The sequence below is a fragment of the Orcinus orca genome, chromosome 13 (genome assembly GCF_937001465.1).
Source record: "Orcinus orca chromosome 13, mOrcOrc1.1, whole genome shotgun sequence".
Lineage (NCBI taxonomy): Eukaryota > Metazoa > Chordata > Mammalia > Artiodactyla > Delphinidae > Orcinus > Orcinus orca.
Genome location: NC_064571.1, coordinates 46,580,929 through 46,608,663, shown reverse-complemented (window position 1 = coordinate 46,608,663; position 27,735 = coordinate 46,580,929). Strand labels below are relative to the sequence as shown.

Here is a 27,735-nt window from a genome sequence, read left to right as displayed (position 1 = left end):
TCTCTCTTGACTTTATTAATGCCCAGCAATTGTCCACAGGCCACGTGCAGAGCAGAATGAGTAAAACAGGCTCTTAAAAACAACTGGAGGGCTTCCCTGGTAGCGCAGTGGTTGAGAGTCCACCTGCCGATGCAGGGGAAACGGGTTCGTGCCCCGGTCCGGGAAGATCCCACATGCCGCGGAGCGGCTGGGCCCGTGAGCCATGGCCACTGAGCCTGCGCGTCCGGAGCCTGTGCCCCGCAACTGGAGAGGCCACAGCAGTGAGGGGCCCACGTACCGCAAAAAAAAAAAAAAAAAAAAAAAGCTGGAAATCCAGATGGTAGTAACTAGACCAGAAGCCTTGGGAGCAAACAGGGTCCAAGCAGTGCAGACAAAGGCAGTGCCATCTGTAGCATCATTTATTTGGCTTAGAAGAGTGTGAACTACCACCATGCAGCATGTGATATTAATGCACAACAGCATGCCACGGGGAAGTGGTGCAGCATAGCCACGAAGGTCTCAATCTGGAAAGCTGAGAGAGCTGAATGTCCAGTGGAGGGAAGGTGCAGAAAGGTGAGCACAAAATCAGTCAAAGGCATACCCTTGCTGTTGCTAAGGCCTAGGTCTGGCAGGAGGTGGTAGGGGACCTGTGTGGGAGTATTTCCAAGAGCAAAGGTTAACCAGATTGGAACCCAACGGGCCTGGGTATCTCCGCTGGCTCCCTTGTCTGGAGAAGTCTAGCCCTATGGGCTCCTTCATCCCATAAGTAGTACTGCAGTGGATTTGGCCAGAGGTCCTCTTTGATAATCTCAGCAATCCTGTCAGACTCTGGAAGGCTGTGGTCTGAAAACCAGGCAAAGAAGCTGCACATGAGGTCTTGGTTCCTAGGAAGAAAGGCCTGGGGTTCATGGCCCGGGTGCCGTATGATCGGAGTGGAAAGAAACACCACGTGCCCCGAGGATCTGGCCTCGTATTCCTTCACAATCCAGTTGTTTCTTCGAAAGAAGAATTATGGGTTTCTTCGAAAGAAGAACTTGAACTTGCACCCCGTCCTAGGATGTCTGAGTTCCTTCACCTTATAATTTGCTACGTACCTGAACATCTCTGCACCTCTGCCTCTAATCAGGGCAGATAGCTGTGGGTGGTTCCGAACGGTAGTGACTCAGAAGCCCAGGATGTACCTCCACTGTAGGTAGTGTTGACACATGCGCCCAAAATTGCGCCCGAACTGGAGGAAGGCCCGGTCAGCCTGAGGGTGTGCAGTTCCAGCTGGATGGCTTCCAGGGGATTCAGGTGGAGACCCTCACTCTGGGCCGGGGCCTTGCCTCGTCCTTCACCTCGTTTACCCCTCTGTGCTTCTCCACCACTTCCATTTCCTCAGCCACTGGCTTCTCCTCCACTTCAACCCTCTCCTCCTCGTCCACTGCTTCTGAGAAGATGGTGCCCCTTTCAGTCCTCGCTTCCGCGGCCTTTGTCCCAGTCATCATCAGCTCAGACTCCGACCGCTCTGTGCCACAGGTTTCTAGGGCCTTCTCCCCACCAGTTTCACGCTGAAAGCCATTTTTCAGGCTGCTGTCTGCTGCCGCAGAGGCAGAGGCTGCTTCCACACCCTCCCCGGGTGGCACGACCTCCTCCCGCCCTGCTTCGGTCGCGACCCCCAGCGACTGGGATCTGGGGAGTAGGCCCGCAGCCCGTGGGGCCCTGGGGGTGCGCCCCCCTCCACCGGAAGCTGGGGCGGTGGGAGTGCTTTGATCTCCAAGCTGCCCTCACTCGTCTCCACCATCACCTGCATCATCTTGCTTTCTTCTAGAAGCTTCTGGCACTGCTGTGGGTCCAGGTCGCCCAGGACATGGTCGGGAGTAGTGAGGTTGCGGGTTTGGGGGAGAGGGATCCCCTGGGCCCCATTAGGGTCGCTTATGTTGGTAGCAGCCTGACCAGCTGTTTGTTGGCATCTGTTTTCCTAATCAAAGACTTACTCATGCAAACCAGCCTATTGCGCAGCCCACCCTTCAATTTCCCAATACTCACCTCTCAGTCTCTAGGCACCTGCTCTCGGTCTCATAGAGTCTATTTTTGTGGCTTCTGCCATCCTTTTTATTCGGATTATTCTGGTGTATGTGTGATGGTGTTACACGGTGGTTTTAATTTGCATTTACCCAGTGTCTAAGAAATTGGGAAGCTTTTCATGTGGTTTTGATTTTGCCATTTGGATATTCTCTTTTTGTGAAGTATCCGAGTCTTCTCCCCATTGCGTGTTCTATATTTTTCATGTTGATTTGTAGGAATGCATTATACGTGCTAGACACGAGTCCTTTTTCAGATCTGTGTATTGCAAATATCCTCTCCCTCCGTGAGTTGCTTTTTCACTATCTTAATGATGCCTTTTAGTGAACAAAAGTTTTGAATCTTCATATATTCCAATTTGTCATTTTCCCCTTTAGATTAGTGCTTTTTGTGTCCTGTTTAAGAAATCTTGCCTTTCTAACATCGTTCACATTTATATCTGCAATCCATTTGGAGTTGCTTTTTGTGAATGGTGTGAGGGGAGTCAAGATTCATTTTTCCTCCCATATGATTATCTGATTGACCAAGCAGTATTTATTGAAGAGACCATCCTTTCCCCATGCATAGGTTTTTAGATGTTTCCATTAAAAGTGACGTATGTCATTGGCCGGAGCTAGTCAGATGGCCTTGCCTAGCTTCAAGGGGTCAGGGAAATATAATCCTCCCCTGAGATTGGAAGGTGAAGGAAACTGGAAATATTGGTGAGCACTGTATCGCTTACTCATCACAGACTGTAACTTGAGTAGTGTGTACAAGACCAGTAGAGTTAAGCCAAAGAAAGCAGAGAAGAGGTAATGATGAATAGAAGAGGAGAAATTAATGAAAGACAATAGAGAGTATCAAGCAAAGATTAATAATAAAAGGAGAGAGAATAAACAATATTTGGAATGAAAAATACAGTCACAGTAGTGATTTAAGGAAATATAAGAGAACATGTTGGACAGACTTGTGCCAGTACATTTTCTTTTTTTTAAAAAAATTTTTATTGGAGTATAGTTGATTTACAATGTTGTGTTAGTTTCAGGTGTACAGCAAAGTGAATCAGTTATATATATCCACTTTTTTTTTTTAGATTATTTTCCCATATAGGCCATTACAGAGTATTGAGCAGAGTTCCCTGTGCTATACAGCAGGTTCTTATTAGTTATCTACTATTTTATATATAGTAGTGTGTATATGTCAGTACCAATGCTGGTACATTTTCAAACTTGGATGAAATATATGAATTCATGGAAATGTATAACTCATCAACACTGAAATGCAGTGAAAGGCCTAAATAGACATAGAAATAATAAATAGAATCAAGAATTTAAAAAGAATCTTTCTACAAAGTTAGCATGAGGCTAAATGATTTTGAGACAGATACTACCTAACCTTCAAGGAACATATAATCTATTTCTTTTCTTTATTAAACATTCAACAAATATTTACTGTGTGCCTGTAGCATGCCTACGACTGTTCTAGGCCCTTAGGATACATTGTTAAACAGAACAAAGATCTCTTCCCTCTTGGAGTTTCTAGCAGAGGAGAAAGACAATAAATAATAATGATAAAAAGTAAACAAAACATATTAGAAAGTGGTAAGTGCTATGGATAAAACAATTGGTAGAGGTGAGTAAGGGGATTGAGAGTCCTGGGGGTAGGGAGTGGGGAGCAGATTGTAGTTTTAAATAGGGTAAGCAGAGGAAACTTCATTGAAAAGATAAAATTTTGGCAAAGATTCAAATAAGATGAGGGATTTAGCTAAGTGGATATTCTGAAGAAGAGCATTCTAGGAAGAGAGAAGAGCTAAGCAGAGGCCCTAGGACAGGAGCATGCTTAGGGTGTTCAAGGAATAAAAAGGAGATCAGTGTGACTGCAACAAGGTGAATGAGAGAGGCCAGATCAAGTAGGATCTTACATGATATTGTAAGAAGTTTGGCTTTTATTCGTAGTGAAATGGGAAACCACTACAGGATTTTGAACAGAGGACTCAAAATGTGATTCATGTTTTGCATGGATCACTCTGGCTCCTGGGTGAAGAATAGACTGTGTGGGGCCAGTGGTAGATGCAGGGAGATCTTTTAGGAGTCTATCAAAGTAATACAGGTGAAAGATGATATTTCTTAGACCAGGTGGTAGCAGTGGAGGTGGATAGTGGTTACAGTATGATGGTAGAGCCAGCATGATTTCATGGTGAATTGGATGCGGGGTATAAGAGAAGGAAAGAAGTCAAGGATGACTCTGTGGATTTTGACCTAAGCAGCTGATAGGATGGAGTTGCCAGAAGCAGAGATAGGGAAGGTTATGAGAGAGCAGACCTTTGCAGGAAAATCAGAAGTTTGCTTTTGGACATGTTAAGTTTGAGATGACTGTTGGACAACAGAGTTGAGATACCAAGTGGGTATTAGGAGTTTGGAGCACAGGAGAGGTCTGGGATGGGGATACATATTTGGAAATAATCAGCATACATGATATTTAAAGCTGTAGTTAGAGCTTGCTGAAATCACCAAGGATGTGAGCAGCTAGATCAAGCCCTGAGGCCTCCAAAATTACAAGGTCAGGGAGAAGAGGAAGAACCAGTAAGAGACTAAGGAGAGACCAGTGAAGTAGGAGGGAATCTGAAAATGTGCAGTACACTGAAAGCCAAATGTATAAAGGAAAGTGTTCAACTGTGTGACGTGGTGCTGATAGGCCAGGTAAAACGAGAGTTGACCAATGGATTTTACAACAAAAGTGATGGAGGTCAGAATAGGTTTTAAAGGGAATGGGAGGAAGGAAATTGGAGACAGTGAATATTGATAATTCTGTTGAGGAATTTGCCAAAAAGGGAAATAAATGGAGTCATCACTTGACAAGACCACTTTTAGAGGAGTGGTAGGGTGACAGCTTGACTGTAATGGGTTTAAGAGAAAATCCATAAGGGAGAAATTGAAAATAGCAAGTATATACGACTCTTGCCATTTTGCTCCAAAGAAATGGGATGGTGGCTGGTGGGGAGAGTGGGTCAAAGAAAACATCTTTAAAATGGGAGAAAAAGAAGTATATGTGCATGTTGTTGCGAATGATTCAGCAGGGGGCAAAAATTAATAATGTAGGAGAGAGAAAGGAGAATCATTGGAGGGATGTCCTTGAATAGGTGAAAGCAGATGGAATCTAGTGCCTATGTAGGGGGGAAGGAGTCAGCCTTTAATAGGAGCATGACAAGTTCACCTATGGGAACCAGAAGGCAAAGTATGAGGGTGTAGTTGCTGGTTGGTGGGTAGAAGTGATGATGGAGTCCGTGAAATTCTCTTCTCTTTGCTTCAGTGTTCTCGGTAAAGGAGAAAGCAAGATTCAACTCAAGTGAGAAAGAGAGAGAGAATGAGGCAGTGGGAGTCTGGGGAGAGAGGGGTAGGAAATAGTTTTCTAGAGAATCAAAGAGTGACTGGATTACGACATATGGTATGATTGTCACACAGCATTAAGATCATGAATTTGAAGTGAGGCACATCGGCATGGTTGTGAATTTCTCTTCAGCCACATTCATTTACAGTTGCAGCATGAGTAAGCAGAGTTGGATTTAGTCAGAGCTGAAGCAAGAAGGGCAAGAGAATGATTATAATCTTGATCTTAGAATCCAAGCTAGAGGAGTAAAGGACGTATAGGGATGGGGGACAGTGAAAAGGTGGCCTGATCAATGGATTGGAAGACCTAGGGAATTGAAGGGTCCCTGGGTTTAAGTACCAGAGTGAGCTAGAAGGATGAGAGATAGTGGTCTGAGAGTGGACTGCAGGGAATTGGTTAGAACCCTACTCCTCCATCCAACTTGCGCTCCAATGAGGCATATTGAGGACGAGGTCATTGCAGGGGAGGAGGTTAGTGTACCAGGAGGCCTGGGTGGGAAGGATCACCTGTGTGTATATTGAAATCACTGAAAGATAAGATGAGAAAGAAGTGAGAATAAGCCAGGAGCTAAAATCCTTGAGAAATGAGGGAGAAATGACATGAGAATAGCAAGAATGCAGGGTATTAGGTGATTTAAACTGATGCCAGGAGATTTAAAGCTGGGTTTGTATTCTAGGGCCAAAGTTAATTATATAACACCACCTCCTTTGGCTCAATTAGTTAGTCAAAAGGCAGACAAGTTTAGAATTTGATATTACTTAATGTCACAGAGCCTGTATTTTATTTTTTTCTTTCTCAAAGTGTGCAGAAGAAAGTCACACATATGTTAGCTGATCAAAAACAAGGAATGTATATGTTTTTGCAAATTGGAAAGTGAGTAGTGATAACACTTTTTGAGTTCAGTGCGAAATGTTATTCTCTTTTGGGGTCTTCCATTCTGCTTGTGCCCTAGAGTATGGACTAGAAACTACTGAGAAGAACAAAATACGATTTTAACTTTGGGCTTGAAACATTCTGGCTATAAAAGTGTTTTAAGGGGAGTAAGGAGAGCTAATACAAAATCTCAGAAATATCTAGTCAACCAGAGGCAGAAAGAGGGAAGGGGGAGGGAGAGAAAGAGAAAGAAAAAGGAAAGAAAAGAAGAAATATGAGTAAAGAAAGAAGATGGCTTTGGGGGAAGAGTACAGTTTAGCCACAAATCTGCACATCACAGAATTGTGAACGTTTAAATTCTCTGGGAAACAGAAACAGCATGATGTTTTAAAAGCTAAACTTAATATAAGATGAATGAAGAGAGCCTGTGAATTGTATAGTTTTATTTTTCTTTGACTCCTCAAATATCATTCAGTTCTTACTTGTTTTGAAAGGAATCTCTCATTCTTGGCCTAAATTCTTTAAACAAGTGTGTTTGTTTGGTGACTTAGCATACAGAAATATTGTTCTTTGGGCTAGGCCACCCAGTTTAGAAAGCTGAGGGCCTCTGTACTTAAGACTCAAAAGAATGTTGGTAGACAAGAGAAGGAGATGTACACTTTGTTAATTTCCTCTGTTTCCCGTAGACCATTAAGCTGTGTTTGCAAAGGAAATGGTAAAAAAGAAGCTTTGAGTGATTAACCAAGCAGCTTTATAGCTGCAGTCATCTCTATTGCCTCTTAGAAATAGCATATAAATATAGAAGTAGGGAGAAAATATTTGAGTTACCAGGGTGTGGGTAATGAGTTACTCTGGTAAAGTTAATAATTATGATTTAATCATTTTCTACCACTACAGCACTCATAGAGAGCAAATATACATTATTGTGCCTAATAAAACTGTTAAGAGGCTGAGGTCTGTGTAGGGTGGGGGGTAGAGCCAGGTGACAGGGGTGACCAAATCAGCCAGGGATACACAGAGCCATCACAAAAATTCAAAATATAGGTCAAAACACTAAGTAAAATGTTCGTAATATCTAAATGTTAAACATACATAATCATTCTACCCTAATTGAGATAAAATTAATTTTTAAAAATAATGAAATTGATACTGTAGCAAATGAATAAAATTCAGTTAATCATGAAAAATCGAAATAATATTATTGGATCTTTTAAAAAATAGTGTGATCTTAAAAAACAAAGTTCATTGATGGTGTCATCATTGCCGTATGAGCATAGTTTGGGGTCAGAAATTTCCAGCAGCTTTAAAAACTCAGGCTCTACATTAGTAGCAGAAGGGTGAACAGAGTTTTGCTCTAATTCTTAGTATTTTCTTCTTAGCTGTCATTTTAAAATAATTTCTCTTTTCTATCTTTTTTCTTTAGAAACAGGAATATTTTTATGTTTTAGCACATTACACCCTCACTGCACCCTATGAACTAGCAGGTAGGAAAACTGAGGCACAGAAATAATAAGTAATTTGCTCATGGACACATAGAAAATCGCAAAGTCAAGAAATGAACCCAGATAATCAGACTCCGAAGCTCTTCCTGTTAAACACTGCAGGGTACACTCTGAGCCTTTCTCAGCCTCAATTCTCTCGTCTATAAAATATGGTCTATAATTCTTATTTCTCATGGTGGTTGCAATAATTAAATAAGATGTGGAGCTTGGGCAGGGGAGATGTTCTTTATCTGCTTCTGTATTGCTGTCTTTATCTGTTTCTGTATTGTTTGATTTGTTATAATGAGCATGAATTATTCATGTATTTTTAATCAAGAAAAAAAATGTTAAGGCCTATAAGAGTGTCTGGCACAGAGAGGCACCCAATAAAGTCATTATTATGTCTGAGAGCAAAGTCAGAGTTTCCATTTGAATCAACAGGGATTTGTCATCTCTGGAAGCTTGGGTGCAAAGGGAAGAAATAAGATAGGGGAACAGCTAGAAGAGAATCCAGGGTAGAGGTTTTTACTTGCCAGTGAGAGGGGCTTGTTCATCTTAAAGTGAGGGTGGGAACCATTGGGAGGGAGAGCGCACTGGTTTAGGCAAGTGGGAATTAACCAATGGAGCAAAATTCCAAGGAATTTGGGGTTGGGGGAGTCCTAGAACTTTGGATGAATTAACTTATTTTGCAGAAGATTAACAGTGACTTGTTAGTCAATAAGGCCCATTTTCGAAGGTAACAAAAAATATCTATCATTTTGGAAAATGAGAAAGGAATTAAAAGAACTCTGGTTTTCTTTACTTATCTGCCTGGTTCTGGGGGATATGAGAATAGGTTTTCTGAAGAGGAGCCATCAGTTTATTTTTCCATTTGTGGATTACAATGGTAAAACGATTGTTGGCAAAGAACATCTTTTCAAGCGGCTTCCCTTGGTGTAGGTCAGAGGGGCAACAAGAGGAGTTATTTCTGCAGCTGGAAAAAAGGTTCAGAGCTGTCTTCCTGGAGACAGCTCCCATTTCAGAGTCTAAAATAGATTTGAATTACTGTGCTATTGGGGAATCGGGGCCTATTCATTCTAAGCACATCTGTTGGTAACTGTTGAAATTCAAATAAATTCAAATAAAGTCCAAGTAATGCTCGTTTTACACTTATCGATTTCAAGGAGTGTTAAAAAACACATATACAGAAAACCTACACTCCAGTCACTGACACTGCCTAAGACACAACATGGAAAGCCTTGATTTTCTGCCAACCATAACTCCTTTGAACCTGAGCCACCACATTTTAATTCCTTTAAAATGCTCCTTCCTCCCTACCTGAACTTTTCAACTGAGATTCATTTTCATTTCAAAAGTTTAAATATGAACTATATCAAACAGTTCTGTAGTTTGATTTTGATCATTCCACAGCCTTCAGTGAAATGAGGAGGTTAGACTATTAAACTCATAAAGCCAGGATTGAATAAATGTATTTTTCTCTTTGTCTCCTCTCCAGTTTTAGTAAATAAAAAATTTCAGTTAGGTGCTGTGATTAAGGAAACTTGGTATATCTATTTATTTATATATGGCTCCAGTCCATAAAGGATTCAAGGCATCTTTAAGCAGGCAAACACAGGACAGAAGAATAAGGGAAATTCCTTTTTTTCAATTAAGCCATGACTCTCTTATAAGGAAATTTGATCTATCAAATGTATAGAAAGAAATAGAACCATTTTAAGGTTGTGAGTTTTTTTTCTTAATAGTTAAAATTTTGAATAGCGTTTCAAGTACCATATCTATGTCATTACCTTGGAGTTTACAGTGTTACAAGTAGATACCACACCAAGTACATTACATGAATTATCTCCTTTAGTTTAAACCTCATAATTACCCTATGAAGTAGTATTATTTCCATCTTATAGATAAAAGTATCCAAGGCCTACAAATAAATAATTTGCCCAAAGTCACATAACGAGTCAGGATTCAAATCCATGTCTGTTATTCTGAGTTATTAACTCCTAATCTAAATTATGCCTTATACATGGGAGGTGGTGAAAGAGAAGATCAAAGACCATAAAAGTAAATAGAAATATATTAGAAATTACAGAAAAGAAATTTACATGTAAAAGGAGACATTTGTCTAAATCCAGGCAAACTTTTACAGAAAGTATTATGGTAAAAATAAAGCATCAGGAAGGAAGAAGACAAACATGGTACCAACAGCCCAGAACAGGGCTCCACAGACAAAGGTGTGGCAAAATCACACACTCAGTTCTCAAGGTGTGTGCTTGCCTTCTCTAGTGCCTTTGGGAAATGTGAGTGCTCTCTGTAAGGTTCTGGAGGGTGAAAGATCCTTACTCTAGGAAACTTCATAACTTACCAGCTGACACTAATATTTCTGGTTTCTTCTAACTCGTTGCTTTCATCTGTATGTTGAAAAATACAATCAATATTAGAGTCTGTTGTTTAATAACTAGTATTGTTCAACTGCTAGTATAGCGGTTTCCTGCTTCCTTCCCAATCTTATTTACAGAAAAAATATCATCCATGATTCCACTATTCTTTGTCAATAGTGATTTTCATTTTTGCCTTTTTTTGATGTGCATAAGTAGAATTATTATTTGGCTCCCTTCCACCATTAAATAATAACATTTTTTCAGTTTTCATAATTATAATTCTGAGGGCTATATAATAGTCTACTGAATTGATATAGTGTAATTATATTGGGCATTTTTTTGTTTGTTTCCAGTATTTTGCTATTATAAATATCCTTCCAAGAACTGATTAATGTATATAATTTAATTGTATTTCTTCATAAGTGAATTGTATGTTTATATCCTTTGACCATTTATCTCTTGAGGTTTTAAAATTTGTGAAAATTTGAGTTAGTTCTTTACGTAGTATATATACACTACTTTTCTACCATGATCAATACAAATGTTTCCCAATTATGTTTCCCTTCTTTTAATTTTGTTAGTTGTTTATGTTACAACCGTTTTTTTACTTGATGTTTTTGAGCTATTTATTTTTTCCTTTGTGATTTTCATTACTGCCCTGAGCTTTACAAAGATACTATCCCTCTAAAGATTTCATTAATATTTGATTTTTTTTTCTCATAGTTTTGCTAAGAATTAAAGCAAATATTTACTCTTTAATCCACTAGAGGCTTATTCTGGTAATGTGGTATAAGAGCTGATCTAAATCACTTTTTGTTTTGTTTTGTGTTTGTTCACCAGTTACCCTGGCAATTATTAGAGTTTAATTAGGCAATTATTAAATAGAATTAGGCAGTTATTAAATAAATATTATTTTCCTTAATTTTATGATAGTTATATAATATATTACATTTATTTCTATATGTCCCACACTTCTGTATTTTAATCATTTAATTAATATACTTTGTTTTAGGGTTTCCTGGGAACTAGATCAGCATCATAACTTGTGGTTTCTTTGTTAGTGTAGAATTTTAATATTTAACAAATAGTAAATTTTACTTGGTGAAATTCATTTTCCTATATGATAACTGTATATATCTCAATTTGTTCATCTTGTTTTATATATTCTAATACACCTTTATAGTTTTATTTACATATAGCTCATAAGTCTTTATAATTTTCTTTATAACTGTCATGGACAATTCTGTTAAGTTTATCCATCCCCTCTTTTTTTTTTTTTTGAATGGAATTTCTTTCCTTTGTATTACGTTATTGAGCTGGTGGTTACCAGGATAAAGAAAGCCCCTAATTATGGTAAATTCATTATAAACCCGGTCACTTTGATAAACTCATGGGCTAATAAATTTAAACAGATTTCTTAGGATTTTTATACATGCAATGCTTTCTGCAAATAATCACAGTTTTCCCTCTCCCTTTAGTGTATCATTCTATTGGCACAAAGCGAATACCCACTAAATGGCAGTTGCCCTTTGTGTATTAAAAAGAATATTAGGTGAGTCAGGAAACTTGAATCCTACTGTCAGCTCCTCAACTAAGAAAGCCATCTATAAAGCACCTTCTGTGGGTCAGGCACCATGCTAGGCACTTTACATAGTCCATCTTGCCTAAGGCTTAGAGTAAGCGTACAGAGTATATATACTATTAAATATCATAGGTAAGGGAACTGATAGGTAAGTTTAGCAGGTATAGAAGCCAAGGCTGGCCCATGCTAGGCCCCCAATAGCAATAAAAAATGGAACACGGAAGTGTCTAACTGTGGCAGTCTGTGCGTGAAAGGCCATGGGCCGATGACTCTGGAGTCCTTGACCTTCCTGCTTCTGGGTCACGCAGTAAACGTGAGTGAAAGCAGTCCTGAAGGAAGTCTGTGTTCCCCTTCTCACCAGCCTTTCAACCCAGATCAGCCTTTTGAGGTCTGGCTTAGCTCAGTGGGTTAAGTAATTTGTCCAAGATTACCAGTGAGTGATGGGTAAGTGGCTTGCTCCACAGCCAGTGGTCTTGCAGTGTGGTTTGGGCAGGTCATTTCACCTCTCTGCTATAATTCCCTCATCTGTATGATGAAAGAGTCAGATAAATAATCCAGTTCTGACAGGCAGACTGTTGGTGAATACACCTTATACACTTCTTCAAGACTGCAAATTCCTCAGAGACTATACTTTCCACGTTCTTGAATCACTCATATTACTTTGCACATAACAAATGCTCAATGAATATTTGTTGATGCAGAATGAATGAATGAATTGATCAATCAATTGAAGAAAATAGTCTTAATGTTTTTCTTTTCTTTTTAAAAAAAAAAAAAAATTTATTTATTTAATTTGGCTGCACTGGATCTTAGTTGCGGCATGCGGAACCTAGTACCCCCGACCAGGGATTGAACCCAGGCCCCCTGCCTTGGGAGCACGGAGTCTTACCCACTGGACCACCAGGGAAGTCCCTCTTGATGCTTTTCTCACAAGAGATTTTCAATGCTAGAACACAGGATCCTGCAGGGGCCCCTAAAATCTCATTTCACATTTCAACTGTGGAATCTTTTATAAAGATAGCATTTGTCATAAGCCTTTTTATAAGAAGATGCTTAGCAGGGGTCAGCTTGTTTTCATCTGAAAAGAATAAAGAACTGAGGTTAGGAAAGCAGGAAGCCTAGAAAGGAGCCAGGTTTGGAGCTGTGGTAGGTAGACTTTCCTCTAACAAAGCTGTTTTGGCTGTTTTTATCTTTGTGCTGCTGTTCTAGCAACACTATGACAAAACTGTGACTATTCAAACTTAATAAAACTAGAGCCTGTCCAAAATCAATTCTGAGTAAATGATGAACTGTGGGGAGCATACCTTAACACCTCTGTTTGGGCATGCTGTAGAAAACTACCAAATCTTATATCCTGTCTATAATTTAAACACACAATGTTTTAAATGCACCCTTAGAAGATCTAATAAAATTACTTGCATATTATTTAATAGTGTGTTCTCTTTTTATGCCAAAAAAATCCAAAGGAAGCTACCCAGCCCTCAGGAGGCATAGAATCTGTGGATTTTGTAATTACTGATTTTGAACTTAAAATCTCATTGAAGTCACTAGTTAATATTTCTAAATCTTTATATCTGAAAACTTCTGAGCATATATCCCAACAACCTCCCTGCCCCCTCCGCCATCCCCAGCCAAAGGGGGGAGGGAGGGAAGACCCGTACTGCCAATAGTTACAAAGGTTATTTCTGGAATAAAAACAAGGATTTGCAGCATGCACGAGTGTCTGGTTTTGTCTCTTGAGCTTTACAAAGACCAGCATCATATTGAGACTATAAAATTATTGTTCTCTGAGACTAAAAGAAAAATCTAGGAAAATTAAGCATTTTTGTTGAAAATTACTGAAATGTCAAATTTTTTAAACTAAGTTGTTATATAAAAGGAAGCATACGGAGGAAAAGCTATAAGGAGTCAAACTGTTTTTTATGAGCCACAGTATTTGCAGGAAAAGAAAACATGACAGAGACCACACCAGTTTCTCTAACATGGATACAAAGGAGAATCACGTCATCAAAGCAGCAGGTTTGTGCTGCCACAGTAAAGATCATCGGTGGCGCTTTCCATATCCTTTAACTAAACCAAAATACCTGCATTCAGTTGCAACCTGAGAAACAGGCAATAAAGTCACAAATGTCTTTACTTTAAAAAAATATTTTTACGACTTTGTAATAGTGTTTAGTTTTATTGTCCCAGAACAGGAAAAGGAAAACATCATGTTGATTAAATTTTGGTAATAACTTACTCATTATGGGCATAATTTTTACATCGTCAATGTTATTTCAGTTTGCAAGAAGAGGTACAGGGCTCGGTTACAGAAAATATCATGGCAACCTGAACTGAGATGGTTCTGAATTCTCTAGACTGTTTCAGCTTTCCTAATATTAAAGTTCTATGCAAGGTAAGGTAGGAAAGAAGAAAAAAAACCTCATCTAAACAAGCTTGCTCTTAATAAATACACTAATAAAGTTTATTTTGACCTTGAGTTAAAATGATCCAGCTCTACTGGATGACTCTGATGGGGCTGCTCTTTTGTATTTATTCAAGTTAAATTTCAGATAAGCCCTTGAATTGTGTGAGCTCAACTATATTCTCTAAAAGAGAGCCAGACTAATGTGAACCTGAATCCAAGTGTACTTTTCCAGTAACATCTGACTAGTTGGATCTCATCTGTCGTGTTATCTCACTATGTCACACTCCCAACCACAGGAAACTGAGGACTAGCTCTCACTAGGAGAAACTGATAGCTCTCAGAGTGTGGAGCAGCTTTGTAGGTATTTAACAATCCTCCTCCTAAGGAATACCAAGCCCTGAGAAATGATTAAGCAGATTTATAGAATCTAACATATTAAGCGAAATCCATTTAGGAGAATTTGGAATGTCAGCATGTGCTGTCTTATGATGACCAACCAAGCCCTGCCTGGTTTGCCTAATAGAGTATTTATAAGGAAAAAGTAAGTTCCAGTTTAATGTGATTTCTTATTAGTTAATATTTAGTCAAACAATAAAATGCAACATTAAGCATATCCCTAACTATATTTAGTATAGTAGTTTACACAGCAATTGCTATGGGTTCTATATTTATGTATCATACATCTTTTTCTGGAAAAAAAATTGAAGCTGGCTTAAATAGCTTACATGTTTGCCCTTTCTATCGTTAGGAGAAATTCCTTTAAAGAAATTATAAATGCCCTAGGTATACTCTTTTTAATATTTACTCCCTCTAATCATCCTCTGTGTGCACCTTGATTATTCATTCAGAAATACAGCTAGGTTCTCATCTTTTCAGAAAAAAATCCACATCCTTAGCAAGCTGTACAAGACCCTTCACCATCTAGCCATGGCCCCGGTAATCCGTTTTCATCTGTAAGAATCTCCCACTCACGATGTCTGGTGTCTCCATGTTGTTAGTTCGGATATTTCAGCCACTATTTTCCTTTGTTAATAACACCTCATAAATATGTTAGTCTAACAGTTTTCAATATTATAAAACTTATTTACACACGGGGGAAAATCACTTCTTGCATTACCACATTGGAGTTACTAAACCATTGAAAAGACTTATACCATTGGTAAAATATTACGTAGTATTTAACTCTGGATGTCATTACCTCCCAGCAAGAGAAATTGCCAATAAAATTTCAACATTCATTGTAATGACTTTGACTTTGATCACAAAAGCCAAGTTTTATATTTCGACCTGTGTTCAGATTGTTCTTTCCCATAGGGAAGAGAAAAAGAAGAAATGTTTTATTCCCTTAGGCATCTTTCAAACTCAGTCATAATCTTTTATTAATTTAAAATTGATACATATTTATTGAAGAATTTTGAAAATAATTTGAAAACAAGCAAAGAAAAAACGAAAGAAAGGAAACTACCCATATTTCGGGAGATACCCACTATTACCACTTTTTATGTCTTTCAAATATTTTTCTGTCAGTATATTTTTTTTACAAAACTGAGGTCATACTATATACTGCAAAACTATACTGTTTTGCAACTTGCTTTTAAAAAACTTAATACCATATATGTTTTAAATTTTTATTTATTTATTTATTTTTTGGCTGCGTTGGGTCTTTGTTGCTGCACACGGGCTTTCTCTAGTTGTGGCGAGCAGGGGCTACTCTTCGTTGTGGTGCGCGGGTTTCTCATTGCGGTGGCTTCTCTTGTTGCGGAGCATGGGCTCTAGGCGTGCAGGCTTTGGTAGTTGTGGCACATGGGCTCAGTAGTTGTGGCGGCTCACGGGCTTAGTTGCTGCATGGCATGTGGGATCTTCCCGGAACAGGGCTCAAACCCGTGTCCCCTGCATTGGCAGGCGGATTCTTAACCACTGTGCCACCAGAGCAGTCCCTAGAAAACTTAATACCATATTAAAAATTTCTTTATTGGTAAAAATTCATCTTCATAATTTTAACAGCTATCATTCCTTTATCTGGAAATACAGTAACTTATTTAACCAGTTCCCAATTATTGGACATTTAAATTGCCTGAACTATTTTCCTGTTACATACAATACAATGTACATCCTTGAGGCAAAATCTTTATGTACATCCTCAATGATACTTTAGGATAAATTTTTAGGAGTAGAATCACTGTCTCATTTTTAAAAATAATTTTTATTGTAGTATAGTTGATTTACAATGTTGTGTTAGTTTCTGCTCTACAGCAAAGTGAATAAGTTATACATATACATATATCTACTCTTTTTAAGATTCTTGTCCCATATAGGTTATTACAGAGAATTGAGTAGAGTTCCCTGTTCTATACAGTAGGTCCTTATTAGTTATCTATTTTATATATAGTAGTGTATATATATCAATCCCAGTCTCCCAGTTTATCCCCCCTTTCCCCCCCATAACCATAAGTCTGTTTTCTACATCTGTGACTCTATTTCTGTTTTGTAAATAAGTTCATTTGTAGCATAATTTTTTAGATTCCACATGTAAGCGATGTCATATGGTATTTGTCTTTCTCTGTCTGACTTACTTCACTCAGTATGACAATCTCTAGGTCCATCTGTGTGCTGCAAATGGCATTATTTCATTCTTTTTTATGGTTGAGTAATATTCCATTGTATATATGTACCACATCTTCTTTATCCATTTCTCTGCTGATTGACATTTAGGTTGCTTCCATGTCTTGGCTATTGTATGTAGTGCTGCAATGAACATTGCAGTGCATGTATCTTTTCGAATTATGGTTTTCTCTGGATATATGCCCAGGAGTGGTATTGCTGGGTCATATAGTATTTCTATATTTAGTTTTATTTTTATTATTATTTTTTTTTTTGGCGGTACGCGGGCCTCTCAGTGTTGTGGCCTCTCCCATTGCGGACACACAGGCTCAGCGGCCATGGCTCACGCGCCCAGCCGCTCCATGGCATGTGGGATCCTCCCGGGCACAAACCCGCGTCCCCCGCATCGGCAGGCGGACTCTCAACCACTGCGCCACCAGGGAAGCCCTATATTTAGTTTTTTAAGGAACCTCCATACTATTCTCCATAATGGTTGTACCAATTTACATTTCCACCAACATTGTAGGAGTGTTCCCTTTTCTCCACATCTTCTCCAGCATTTATTGTTTATAGATTTTTTGATGATGGCCAATCTGACCAGTGTGAGGCTGAATCACATTTTATTTATCTAATTAGGCAATGCATGATAGATGTACAAAAATTCAAAAGGAACAATAGGATATTCAGTGAAAAATAAGCCTTCCTCCTTGCCTTTCCTCCAGATATTCTTCTCCCTCCTGGAAGGCAGCTACTTTTAGTAGTTTTCATTTATTTTTGCAGAAATATTTCACGCATTTATATGCTTTTACATATAAATCCTTCAGTGTACATATTAAGAAATTGGTAAAATGGTTTCAGTAGTGAAATCTGCTTTATAATTTTATATGCTAGATAATCATAGGCACAAAACTTTCTACAATAAAGCAACATTGAGTTATTTCAGTTCTGTATTATCCCTTAATTTAGATTATACTTTTATATAATAATATGTCATTTATCAACTACTGTTAGTATTTTTATCTTCATGGTACACTTTTAAAACTTTTTATTATAGAAGGTTTCAAACACACCTGAAAGTAGAATAATACAATGAAGCCCCAAGTATCCAACTAGTATGCACATTTTAAGTCTTTTAATAAACACTGCCAAGTTTTTCTCTATAAAAGTTTTTTACCGATTTATGCTCCTATCTACATATGAGATTTATATTATCTTCATTTTTGTACTGTTGAATTTTATAGCTGCTGCATCCAATGTTATAGGTATATGTTTTTAAGTAAGAGTAACTCGGTGGCAGGGATGGAAAGTGATAGGAAAAATAAGGCATAGTAACTTTTGTTGCAATAGGACAATAGCTTTAATCTAGCACAGTAATGCCAGTCGACTTAGTGTCGCTTCCTGGTTCAGTGTGTTTGGAAGAATGATGAGAACAGATGCAGGATCTGTGGGAAAAGTGCTAGGATTGATTAACAATGTCTACTACAGGGAAAGCGGGGAGGACTGTTGGCACTCGAGTCATATAGTTTGCTGATTCTGCTTTAGCTTACGAGCATAGCAGCATGCTTTTGTATCATTCTTTTGCTTAGTAGCCATAAAACCCAATTTGGCTTATTAAAAGGTGATGAGACATTTCTGTGTACCTACAGATTCCCCAATGCCTGCTGTCATATTGACAGGTTTTCTTAAAAATAAGTTGCTCTTTTTTTTTTTTGGCTGCGTTGGGTCCTTGTTGCTGCACATGGGCTTTCTCTAGTTGTGGCGAGCAGGGGCTACTCTTCGTTGTGGTGCACGGGTCTCTCATTGCAGTGGCTTCTCTTGTTGTGGAGCATGGGCTCTAGGCGCACGGGCTTCAGTAGTTGTGGCGCATAGGCTCAGTAGTTGTGGCTCACGAGTTGCTCCGTGGCATGTGGGATCTTCCCGGACCAGAGATCGAACCCTGCATTGGCAGGCGGATTCTCAACCACTGCACCACCAGGGAAGCCCCATACGTTGCTCTTTTGAAATGAACTCAGTGATGTTGGAACACACGTAAAGAGCATGCTGCTGCACCATCATTAGGGGAGCAAGTGCAGGGGTTGTATTGTTAGAAGCAGGAAAGGATGACATTTGTCCAGTCACACAGCTTTACCTGGCTCCAAGCAGGAGCATGGATTTGTTGAAGTCTGTGGTGTGGTTTGTGGTCATGGAACAGAGAAGCTAACTGACCCACAGTGAATCAAACCCCAAATCTTATCATTTTAAATTCCATGTTCCCATTTACTGAGCTAACCAGCCACAACAAGAGTAAACTAAAAACCAACATAAAGTATATCAAGTATTTGAGAACTGCTTTTTCATAAACCAATGGACTGGTAAATCTGGAAGGCATCTTGGAGATCATTTAGATCAGGCTTTGGCAAACTACATCCCAAGGGCCAAATACAGCCCACTGCCTGTTTTTGTAATTAGAGTTGTATTGTAGTATAGCCAGGTCCGTCGGTTTACATATTGTCTGTGGCTGCTTTTGCACTACAACAGCAGAGCTGAATAGTTGTGACAGACTATACTGACCACAAAGCCTGAAATATTTATTATCTGGCCCTTTATAGAAAAAAATTGGCAACCTCTTATTTAAACCAAACTTTTCATTTTAGAGATGTGGAGATTGGGAATCAAGTAGGTAACTTGAGAAAACAGCTGGCAGAATTCCCCAAATCCCCAACATCAGGATCCAGAGCTATCATCTCTTAAGATTTTGGTAAGATAGAGCATTTTTACATCTTCTGGAAGCCCTACTCTACCTTCTTAGGCAGGGTGTCACTCCCTTCTCCACTGCCTTTCAGGCTTACGCAATGAAGACAATGAGAACGCCCTCCTCTACTCATACAACACCTCACACATTCCTTAATCATTGCATTTATCGTGCGGAATTGTAATAATTTGCTTTTCCCACTAAATTCTGAGTTCATCGGAGGCAGGGACCATGCCATATTTGTCTTTGTAGCCCAGGTTACAGAATAGATATCTAATAACTATGTGCTCAGTGGCTGGCATTTGCCACTTCATCTTCTGTGGCTATTTTAAGGTAAACTTCAACTATTGTGAAGATAAAATGCAAACATTGTGATTTATAATTTTCTATTCCTGACCAACACCCCCCACTGAGATCCATCAATAGGAGATGTCCAGGGCCAAATACTATGGATAGAAGGCAAAAGTCTCAAATATTTTCATTGTATTTGCTAAGAAATGGCCTCAGAGCCAGTCTTGACCTATATTTCTGGCAAACGGACAAGAGGCTGATGTAGATCAAGGGCAATGAGGATGCAAAAGAGATGAAAGATGTTTAGAATCAATGGGACATTATGGTTGATGGACTGTGCACGGATGTTGAGTGTCAGAGACTCTCTAGATTCCGTCAAATTTCAGAATGCAGGAGGAAGAGCACATTGGACGAGGGAGGTGTGAGTGGGAAGAGGTATAGGGTGTGGGTGGAGGTAGATACGGTACAATCAAGTGGGGAGATTCAGTGGACAGTGGATTATATGAATCTGGAACTTTCATGCTAAGTCTAGGTTTAGATGAAATCATTCAAAGAGTAGATAGAGATGAAGAGAGGAGATTAGGAGCAGAAACCCAGAGATCACCAAAGTAAGGACTGAACACAGTAAGAGGAACTCCCACTGAGAAGGAACCCCTGGAGACGCAGGAGGAAGACAAAAGGTGGTGTCCTAGAAGCCTAGGTGGAGAGGAGAAATGCCAAGTAAAACTATTTTGAGGGGAAAAAAATATATGATGCTTTGGATTTAGTGATTTGGAGGTGTCTGATAACCTTTTGTCTATCCAATCAATCCTTTCACACACTGGCAACTGGAAATATTTTGGAAGGAAAGGAAAAATTTCTTATATGTCAGTCACTAAAAGTATAAAGCTGGTAGGAAAGATGATTTGCTTTTACACAAATTTGTTCAACAACTACCTTTTCCAGAATATGTGTATCAAATGAGGATTTATACTTCCATTATCTCAGGCTTTTAATAAGTTCTAATAAAAACCCATTTGTGCTGTTCAGATTATACTCTCCCAATGGATGATTTGTCATCATCTGATATTTTATGCTGATTTGAGTACTTTTATATGATGGGCCTAAAATAAAACCAAACCTTCTCACTACATAAAATCATGTCCAAATGGGAGTTGTCTTGAGCTAGAATATCTAAAATCTTTTTTAAAAGGTTAAAAAGCAATGCTTATTTAGTGTATGGTAACAGTCAATAAGTATTTATTGAACGAATGTGTAAATAAATAAATGGTATATTCTCCTATAATTTTTCAACTATATATTGTGGTGATTTTAAAACAAGTCCACAAATCCTTTGACACTCCTCTCACTAAAAGCGGGGTCTAATTCCCATCCCCCTGAATAGGGACCAATTTTACTGACTGGCTTTTAACAGATAGAATGCAGTGGACCTGACCCTGAGAGTCTTCCAAGACTAGGTTAGAATAGACAGCCCTCTTCCGCCTGGCTGGCTCGTTCTCTTGGACCCTGTGACTTTGGGCCCTTGAGCTGACAGACGTGTACGAAGTCTAGCTACCCTGAAGCCACCATGCTGGAAAGAGCACATAGGCATGGAGAGAGTTGTCTGAGGAGCCTCAGCTGTTCGCAACCCCAGGTGACTGAGTTTTCCCAGGATCACCTGCCACACCTCTGAGTGACTGAGCCGTCCAGTTATTCCATTCCTCAGCCTTCGAGCCACCCTCTGCAGCATGCATGGCAGGGATGAGTTCTCCCCGCTAAGCTCTGTCCACATTGTATACTTGTAAGCAGGATAAATATTGTTTAAGTCTCTAGGTTTGAGGGTAGCAACCACAGTAATGGGAACATTCCCTAATTAGAACATCGGCTATATGTTGCCATGAGATTCTTATTGCTTGATCGCCATGGAGAACATTATGATCCTTTAACACATTCCCATTCTGGCTAATTCTCTCTGTGGCGAGGGGGCATTCTTGCAGTCACCTACTACTCCAGTAGCCACTTGGTAGAACAGCCTTCACTTCCTTTACCTTTCCTAAATCTAAGGGAAAATATCAGAAATGTTGCCTTCTAACATTGAAACACGTAAAATCACCTCTTTCAAAGCAAACTGCCTTAAGATGGGGTTTGTGTACATGATACAAGTGATAGGTTTTTCCTTGTCTCTGCCCTAAAAACAAGGACATACTGGAATATGTTTCAGTATAATCGGAGAGTATCCTCAGGACAGGAACAAAGTAACTGTAAAGAAAACCACAGCCTCATTAACCTGTGTGAGGCAGTGATATGGTAAGTGAAAAATGGTGGGTGGTGTAGAGTTTTTTAAAGGTGATCGATACCACCATTTCAGTGTTTTCTAGGGAAGAAGGTTTTATCATTATATATTTTCTAGGCCACAGTATGCCTAAACTGGAGAAAGAACAATCTATCGTAATTCTGTCTCATTAGCGTGCTTCCCCAGTTGGAAAATTCTTGTACAGATGGATGATATATTTGAGAAATAGAGCACCCAATATAAATGAATACATGGTATTGTATTTTTCTAAATTGATCCCCTATGAATTTGGTTACTATGCATTTGTTCCCCTGAACTTGATCACTTCAGAGAAAGCTTTTAATATCAATTTCCTAGACCACTGAAGACCATTGGCATCTCCACCAATGCAATGATGCCTCATAGGACTCTATAGGAAGCTGCTAGCTAGTTTCTTTCTTTCTTTGATGTAAGTTTAGCTATAGCAGGAAATGGTGTGTGATCAGAAGAGGCTCCCAAACATAAGTCCTCATCTGGATGACTGCCAGATCAAATAGTACTTTCTAGACCCAGTGTCAGGGAGTCTGGTTTCTTCCACAGCAGGACCCATCTTCTGGCTTTAGCTTCATGGTTATAACTTCTGAGACCTCAGGCCTCTAATTCTATTCAAATGTAAACATACCACTCTGGTGAGTTTAGATTTACATGCCTAGTTTGAATGGCCTCATCTGCAAGTCATTTGGAAAACTAAATATAACAGTCGTTTACTATATAAGTAGCTTTCAATTCAAAAGAGGGAGATGTAATTAATTAAACTGCATTCTGATTCTAGTACTACACATTCTTTAATCATTTTATTAATCGCTTCAGAGAAATCAAGCAGTTTTAAAATGCAATATTAAAATTATGTAGAATTTTACCTTAGAAGAGGGGGAATCATTACATCTGTCAACTTCTTCCATTAAATCCTTTTCTTTCTTCTCCCTTTTAGCCTCTAATCCTTCCCTCTTTCACTTTGTCACCTCCCACTAGACAGGTAACTTGGATATACAGATGATGTCCTTTTATTTGTCTAAGATTAATCCAGCTGTTAATAAATTATATTTTTTTATGAAAAATAACAGTTTTAAGTCATCCTACGAGCATATACATTTAAATTTGTTATCAGGGTGACACCGCTTATGAGCTGAAATGGCCTTCTTACCTCCTATCATGAACCTCCCTATGAACTGAGTCACATGCTTACATTTAAAGATAAAACACCCTCCTAGGGGAAAACAAGAATGGAAAAATAATTTTTTTTTTAACCCTGGGAAGTTCAAAAAGATAAGCCATTTCCCTGAGACATCTCCATAAAGAAGAGTTTCACTATTTGATTTTCTGTTAGATATTTAAAGGTATTCGGAAAGCCCCCATCTTCAGGGTTAACATGTAAGTGCAGTAAGCTCTGTCACAGACGATCCCTTTAAAACGCAGCCCAACAGTCTTCCATTAACATTAATTTTTCTGATTTTCCACCTATCAAATCTCCTGCTTGATCAGTGGTGCTTGGGTCATTAGCTGCCTCTCCATTCTACCTTTGAACTATTCTTTCGATTCAGTTCCGCACAAATTATTTCAAAGTGACTGTCAGGGAGAGCTTTGTGAGTTCGTCTTTAAAGTCAGTGCAGGCACCTCTCGGCTAGGCTTCCACGAGGCTGGCGGGCCTGGGAGAGCCGAGGCCCCAGCTCCTCCAGCAGCCGCAGCAAAGCGCTGCCCGCGGCGCTCCATCAGCACCACGCTCGCTGGAGGCTGCAGCCGGGTGGGTGCCTGCAGCGCCCACCCCGCGCTCAGCGGAGCATCCAGCCCGAAGCTGCCCTTGCCTGGCGGTGGCGGCTGAGCGTTCTCTGTCCGGTTGTTCAAGGCCCGGGTCAGGACGGCGGCCACGGAGACGGCTGCCCTGTAGATACACGTTTTTGTGACCTCAGAACGATGCGTGTCTCTCTGTAATGGAACAGGTATCTAGCAAAGTCCGTTGTAAAAACAAAACTCTATAAATAAATCTCCATATCCCTGTCCAATAATTTCCTTTATAAAAATCAAGGACACAGCATCAAGGAGAAAAAGAAAAAAGCAAAACACAATCCTCACAGCTTTATATGTTTAAACCTCACTTTGTTCCCAACATGACTTAAAGTGATTTGTAAGGCTATGTAAAACTGTAACAAGAGAGTGTACATTTACAAGTGGAAAAGGATAAAAAACAAGGGTGGAGACATAAAATAGAGCCAGGAACTAGGCTTTAAAAAATGTCTGAAATAATGGCCTCTGCTCTGGGCGGGTCACAGTTTGGCTGTAAATTATCTGGTAGCCCTTTGTCAGCTAATGGCATCACCCCAACAATTCAATTTGCTTATGAGCATTTTGGGGGAGGTGGGGAGAGAGGTCAGGGTGAGGGGTGAAAATACAGGCGAGTCTGGCCAACTCCCTTCTCATCTGGCTCCATGTAGGAGTAGATTTTAACGTATCAGGAACAGAAAACATCCTAGACCGTGTGTCCTTAAAGCAATCCTCCTCGACTATTGTTCTTCTGAGGCAAGGCGCTTGTAAATACCGGAAGGCATTGAATTCAGAGCAGAGGTAGGCTTGGCCTGCCAAAAACAACCTTCAAGTTGTGTAAAGCTGCTGTGTCTCTCCTCTCCTCCAGTCAGACAGCTCAAGAGATTGATCTGTTCTTGCTGTCTTCATTTCTTCACTTCCCCCTCACTCCTAAAACCATTCTAATCCGGATTCTACCCCCACCACGTCACTGAATCTGATCTTGCAAAGGTCTCCAAAGTGTTCTTCAGTTCATCTTTTATTTGGGTCTCAGGAGCATTTGGAAGTTGACGTCTCTCTCCTTCTTAAAAATATTCTTTGTACTTAGTTTTCCTAATGTTGCAGGAAGGGGAATCCCTTTCAGGGTCCAAGAGTGGGCCCTTGTCTAATACTGGGAAATGAATTGTCTGAGGAGACACACGTGCTGACAAAGCAAGAGACTTTATTGGCAAGGGGCACCTGGGCAGAGAGCAGCAGCGTAAGGGAACCCAGGAGAACTGCTCTGCCACCTGGCTCACAGTCTCAAGTTTTATGGTAATGGGGTTAGTTTCCCAGTTGTCTCTGGCCAATCATCTTGCTTGGCCCATAATTGGTCTGACTCAGGGTCTTTCCTGGTGGCATGCGCATCTCTCAGACAAGATGGGTTCCAGCGAGAAGGATTCTGGGTGGTTGGTAGGATATATTATTGGCTGACGTCTCCTCCCTCCTTTTGGCCCCTCCCAGATTCTCCCAGTTAGTTTTTCGTGACAGCACCACATTCCTTATCAGGACCTCCTGTTGTGAGACAACTCATGCAAGTGGTTATCATCATGCCTGGCCAAGGCGGACCGTTTCCATCAACAGTTCCCTAACACTAACACCACACTTCGTGGTTATTTCCCTCTTCTCTGGTCATTCCTTCTACCTCTCCTCCATTTGCTTCTCTTTTCCACCTGACCCTTCAATGTTGGTGTTCCTTGGGTTTCTGTTCTAGTGCTGAAAAGAACTCCAGATCTGAGAGAGTTCACGAAAGTATTGCTGTCATACAGAACAGCGAAAATAATACTTCTCATCTTTTGTATCCCATAGTGTAGAGTTTCATGAAGTTCTTGTTAACCAAATAGCAGTGGTAGACGTGGTATGTTGCCTTGCTCAACCTCTGTTCCAAATGCCTTCTGGTGCCTTTCCTTTACTGCAGACTCTGGAGAGCTAGGAGCTACGTTTCTCAGACTCCCTTGCAGCTAGAGTTTCAAATGTGATTTTGGTTTCATCAGTCAGAAGTCCTCGTGTGAAATTTGAATTTGGAACTGAACTGGGTGGGGAGAGAAGCAGCGGGATCTGAGTCAACCGTTTAGCAGGTGAGGATCTAGCAAACATTACAAGGCTCTGGAGCCAACAATTCTGGTAGGGGCTTAATGACTCCTGGACTGCAGTTGGGGTAGTGTGTTCATAAATGCAGTGATTTTGGTGGCAGCCTCCTGACTTCTAGCAGCTCCCTTAACGGGCCTATCAGGAAAAAAAAAATTGTCCAAGGTTTGGAAATGGAGATTAGGGGCTGTCTTTCAGGGAAGTGCTGGGTATTGTCTAGTGGAGCTTTATAGAATTTTCAGATGCTACACAAATGTGCACTTGATTGATTTTCTGTTGACCAGGTTATTTTACAACTCTGTAAGGTAGAAAGTTACTTGTAACAAACTACAGAAATGCAAACACTTCTTGTCCATAGAAAAGCAAATTAGTTTTTCTCTGATAGATATACAATTAGCTTTTGCCCTGAAAAAAAGATAATCCCAAACATTACTTTTTCATTGCCCTAGGAGTACACTAATATAGGAGCCACTAGCCACATGTGGCCGTTGAGCACTTTAATGTGGCATGCTTGAATTGAGATGTGTTGTAAGTATAAGATACACACAGATTTCAAAGACTCAATATAAAAGTGTGTAAAATAGCATGTTCATTTTATTTATTGTTTATATAGATTATATCTTAATATTTTGGATATATTGGACTAAATAAAATATTTGTTAAAATTAATTTACGTATTTTTTACTTTTAATGTGAAAATGTTTAATTATACATGAGGCTCACATTACAAGGCTGTTGGACAGTGCTGCCTTATAGAATTTTAACCAATTTTGCATCTATTAGCAAGTTGAGTTCAGCATTCCTGACTGTATGCATGAATATATACGTGTAATATATATACGTGTAATATAAATTCTCCTTTGAACCAGATGTAACATCTTCTATGTTCCCTCATTAATTAATGTGTTGAATAGAAATCTTTGACACATGTCATATTGTATTTGCATGAGAATCACAGTTTTAACATTTTATACTTTAGCAGTCAATTCTACAGAGTTGCTCCAACAGGTCCATCCAAATCTGTTCTTCCAGCCCTTCCAGTGATTTTGTAAGGACCTACTTCGCTATATTAAATTCCACTGTAAAATAGCTAAGGTGGTTTTCATTACCTGCTACTGTACCCTGTCTGATACAATAGCTAAAAATTATTGAGTGCTTACTATTCTCTAGATATTGTGTAAAATGCTTTACACAGATTCTCTTGTTTAATCTTCATAACAACTCTCTGGGGTAGGCTATATACTCTCCCTTTTTTTTTTTTTACAAATGAGGCACTGAGAGTTTAAGAAAGTTGCCCAAGATGACCAGTTAAGAAGTGGTAACTGGATTCACATCCAAGCAGAATGACCCGAAAGTCCACTCCATTACCACTGTGCTGCCAGCATTTATTTTCTTTCTACAAAATGAAACAGAAGAGCGTATCTGTCACTTTGTTGACCTGGAAACTGTGGTGTGGCAGAGAAGCTAGAGGTTTCAATCATGCCTTCACTTCTTCTGCCTTCTCTGCATCCAGGCCCTTGATTCAGATTGGCTGGTTCTCAGAATCTCAGACATAGCTCATGCCTGGGTAGTTCTTCCAGACTCTTCCCCTAGATGAGGAGGTTGAGTGACATGCTATTTCCCACTGCAGCTGAGAAGCAGCTCCACCAAGAACAAGAGGTTTTACTAGTGTAATTGCATTCAAGTGTGTGACTTGGAGGCTCACAGAGCTTGCTAAGCAGGCTGTCCATCATCTTTGGCAAAGGTAGAGAACAATTACGCTATAATAACTGCTTTTAAGGGCCTGCTGGGTGTCAGACATCGCATTAGG

At 39.6% G+C, this 27,735-nt stretch overlaps 2 protein-coding genes across 5 annotated transcripts in view; one reads left to right on the top strand and one right to left on the bottom strand.

Moving 5' to 3' along the window:
• The window catches only part of ACYP2 (acylphosphatase 2), a 176,364-nt gene that overhangs the window by 137,932 nt on the left and 10,697 nt on the right, over window positions 1-27,735 (top strand). The window lies entirely within an intron of this gene.
• TSPYL6 (TSPY like 6) lies at window positions 525-27,726 on the bottom strand. Its single transcript, XM_012538469.3, is given in 6 exon segments — window positions 525-1,239; window positions 1,242-1,289; window positions 1,292-1,708; window positions 21,815-21,917; window positions 23,676-24,002; window positions 27,685-27,726. Coding segments are annotated over 6 exon segments (1,521 nt in total). The 3' UTR covers window positions 525-655.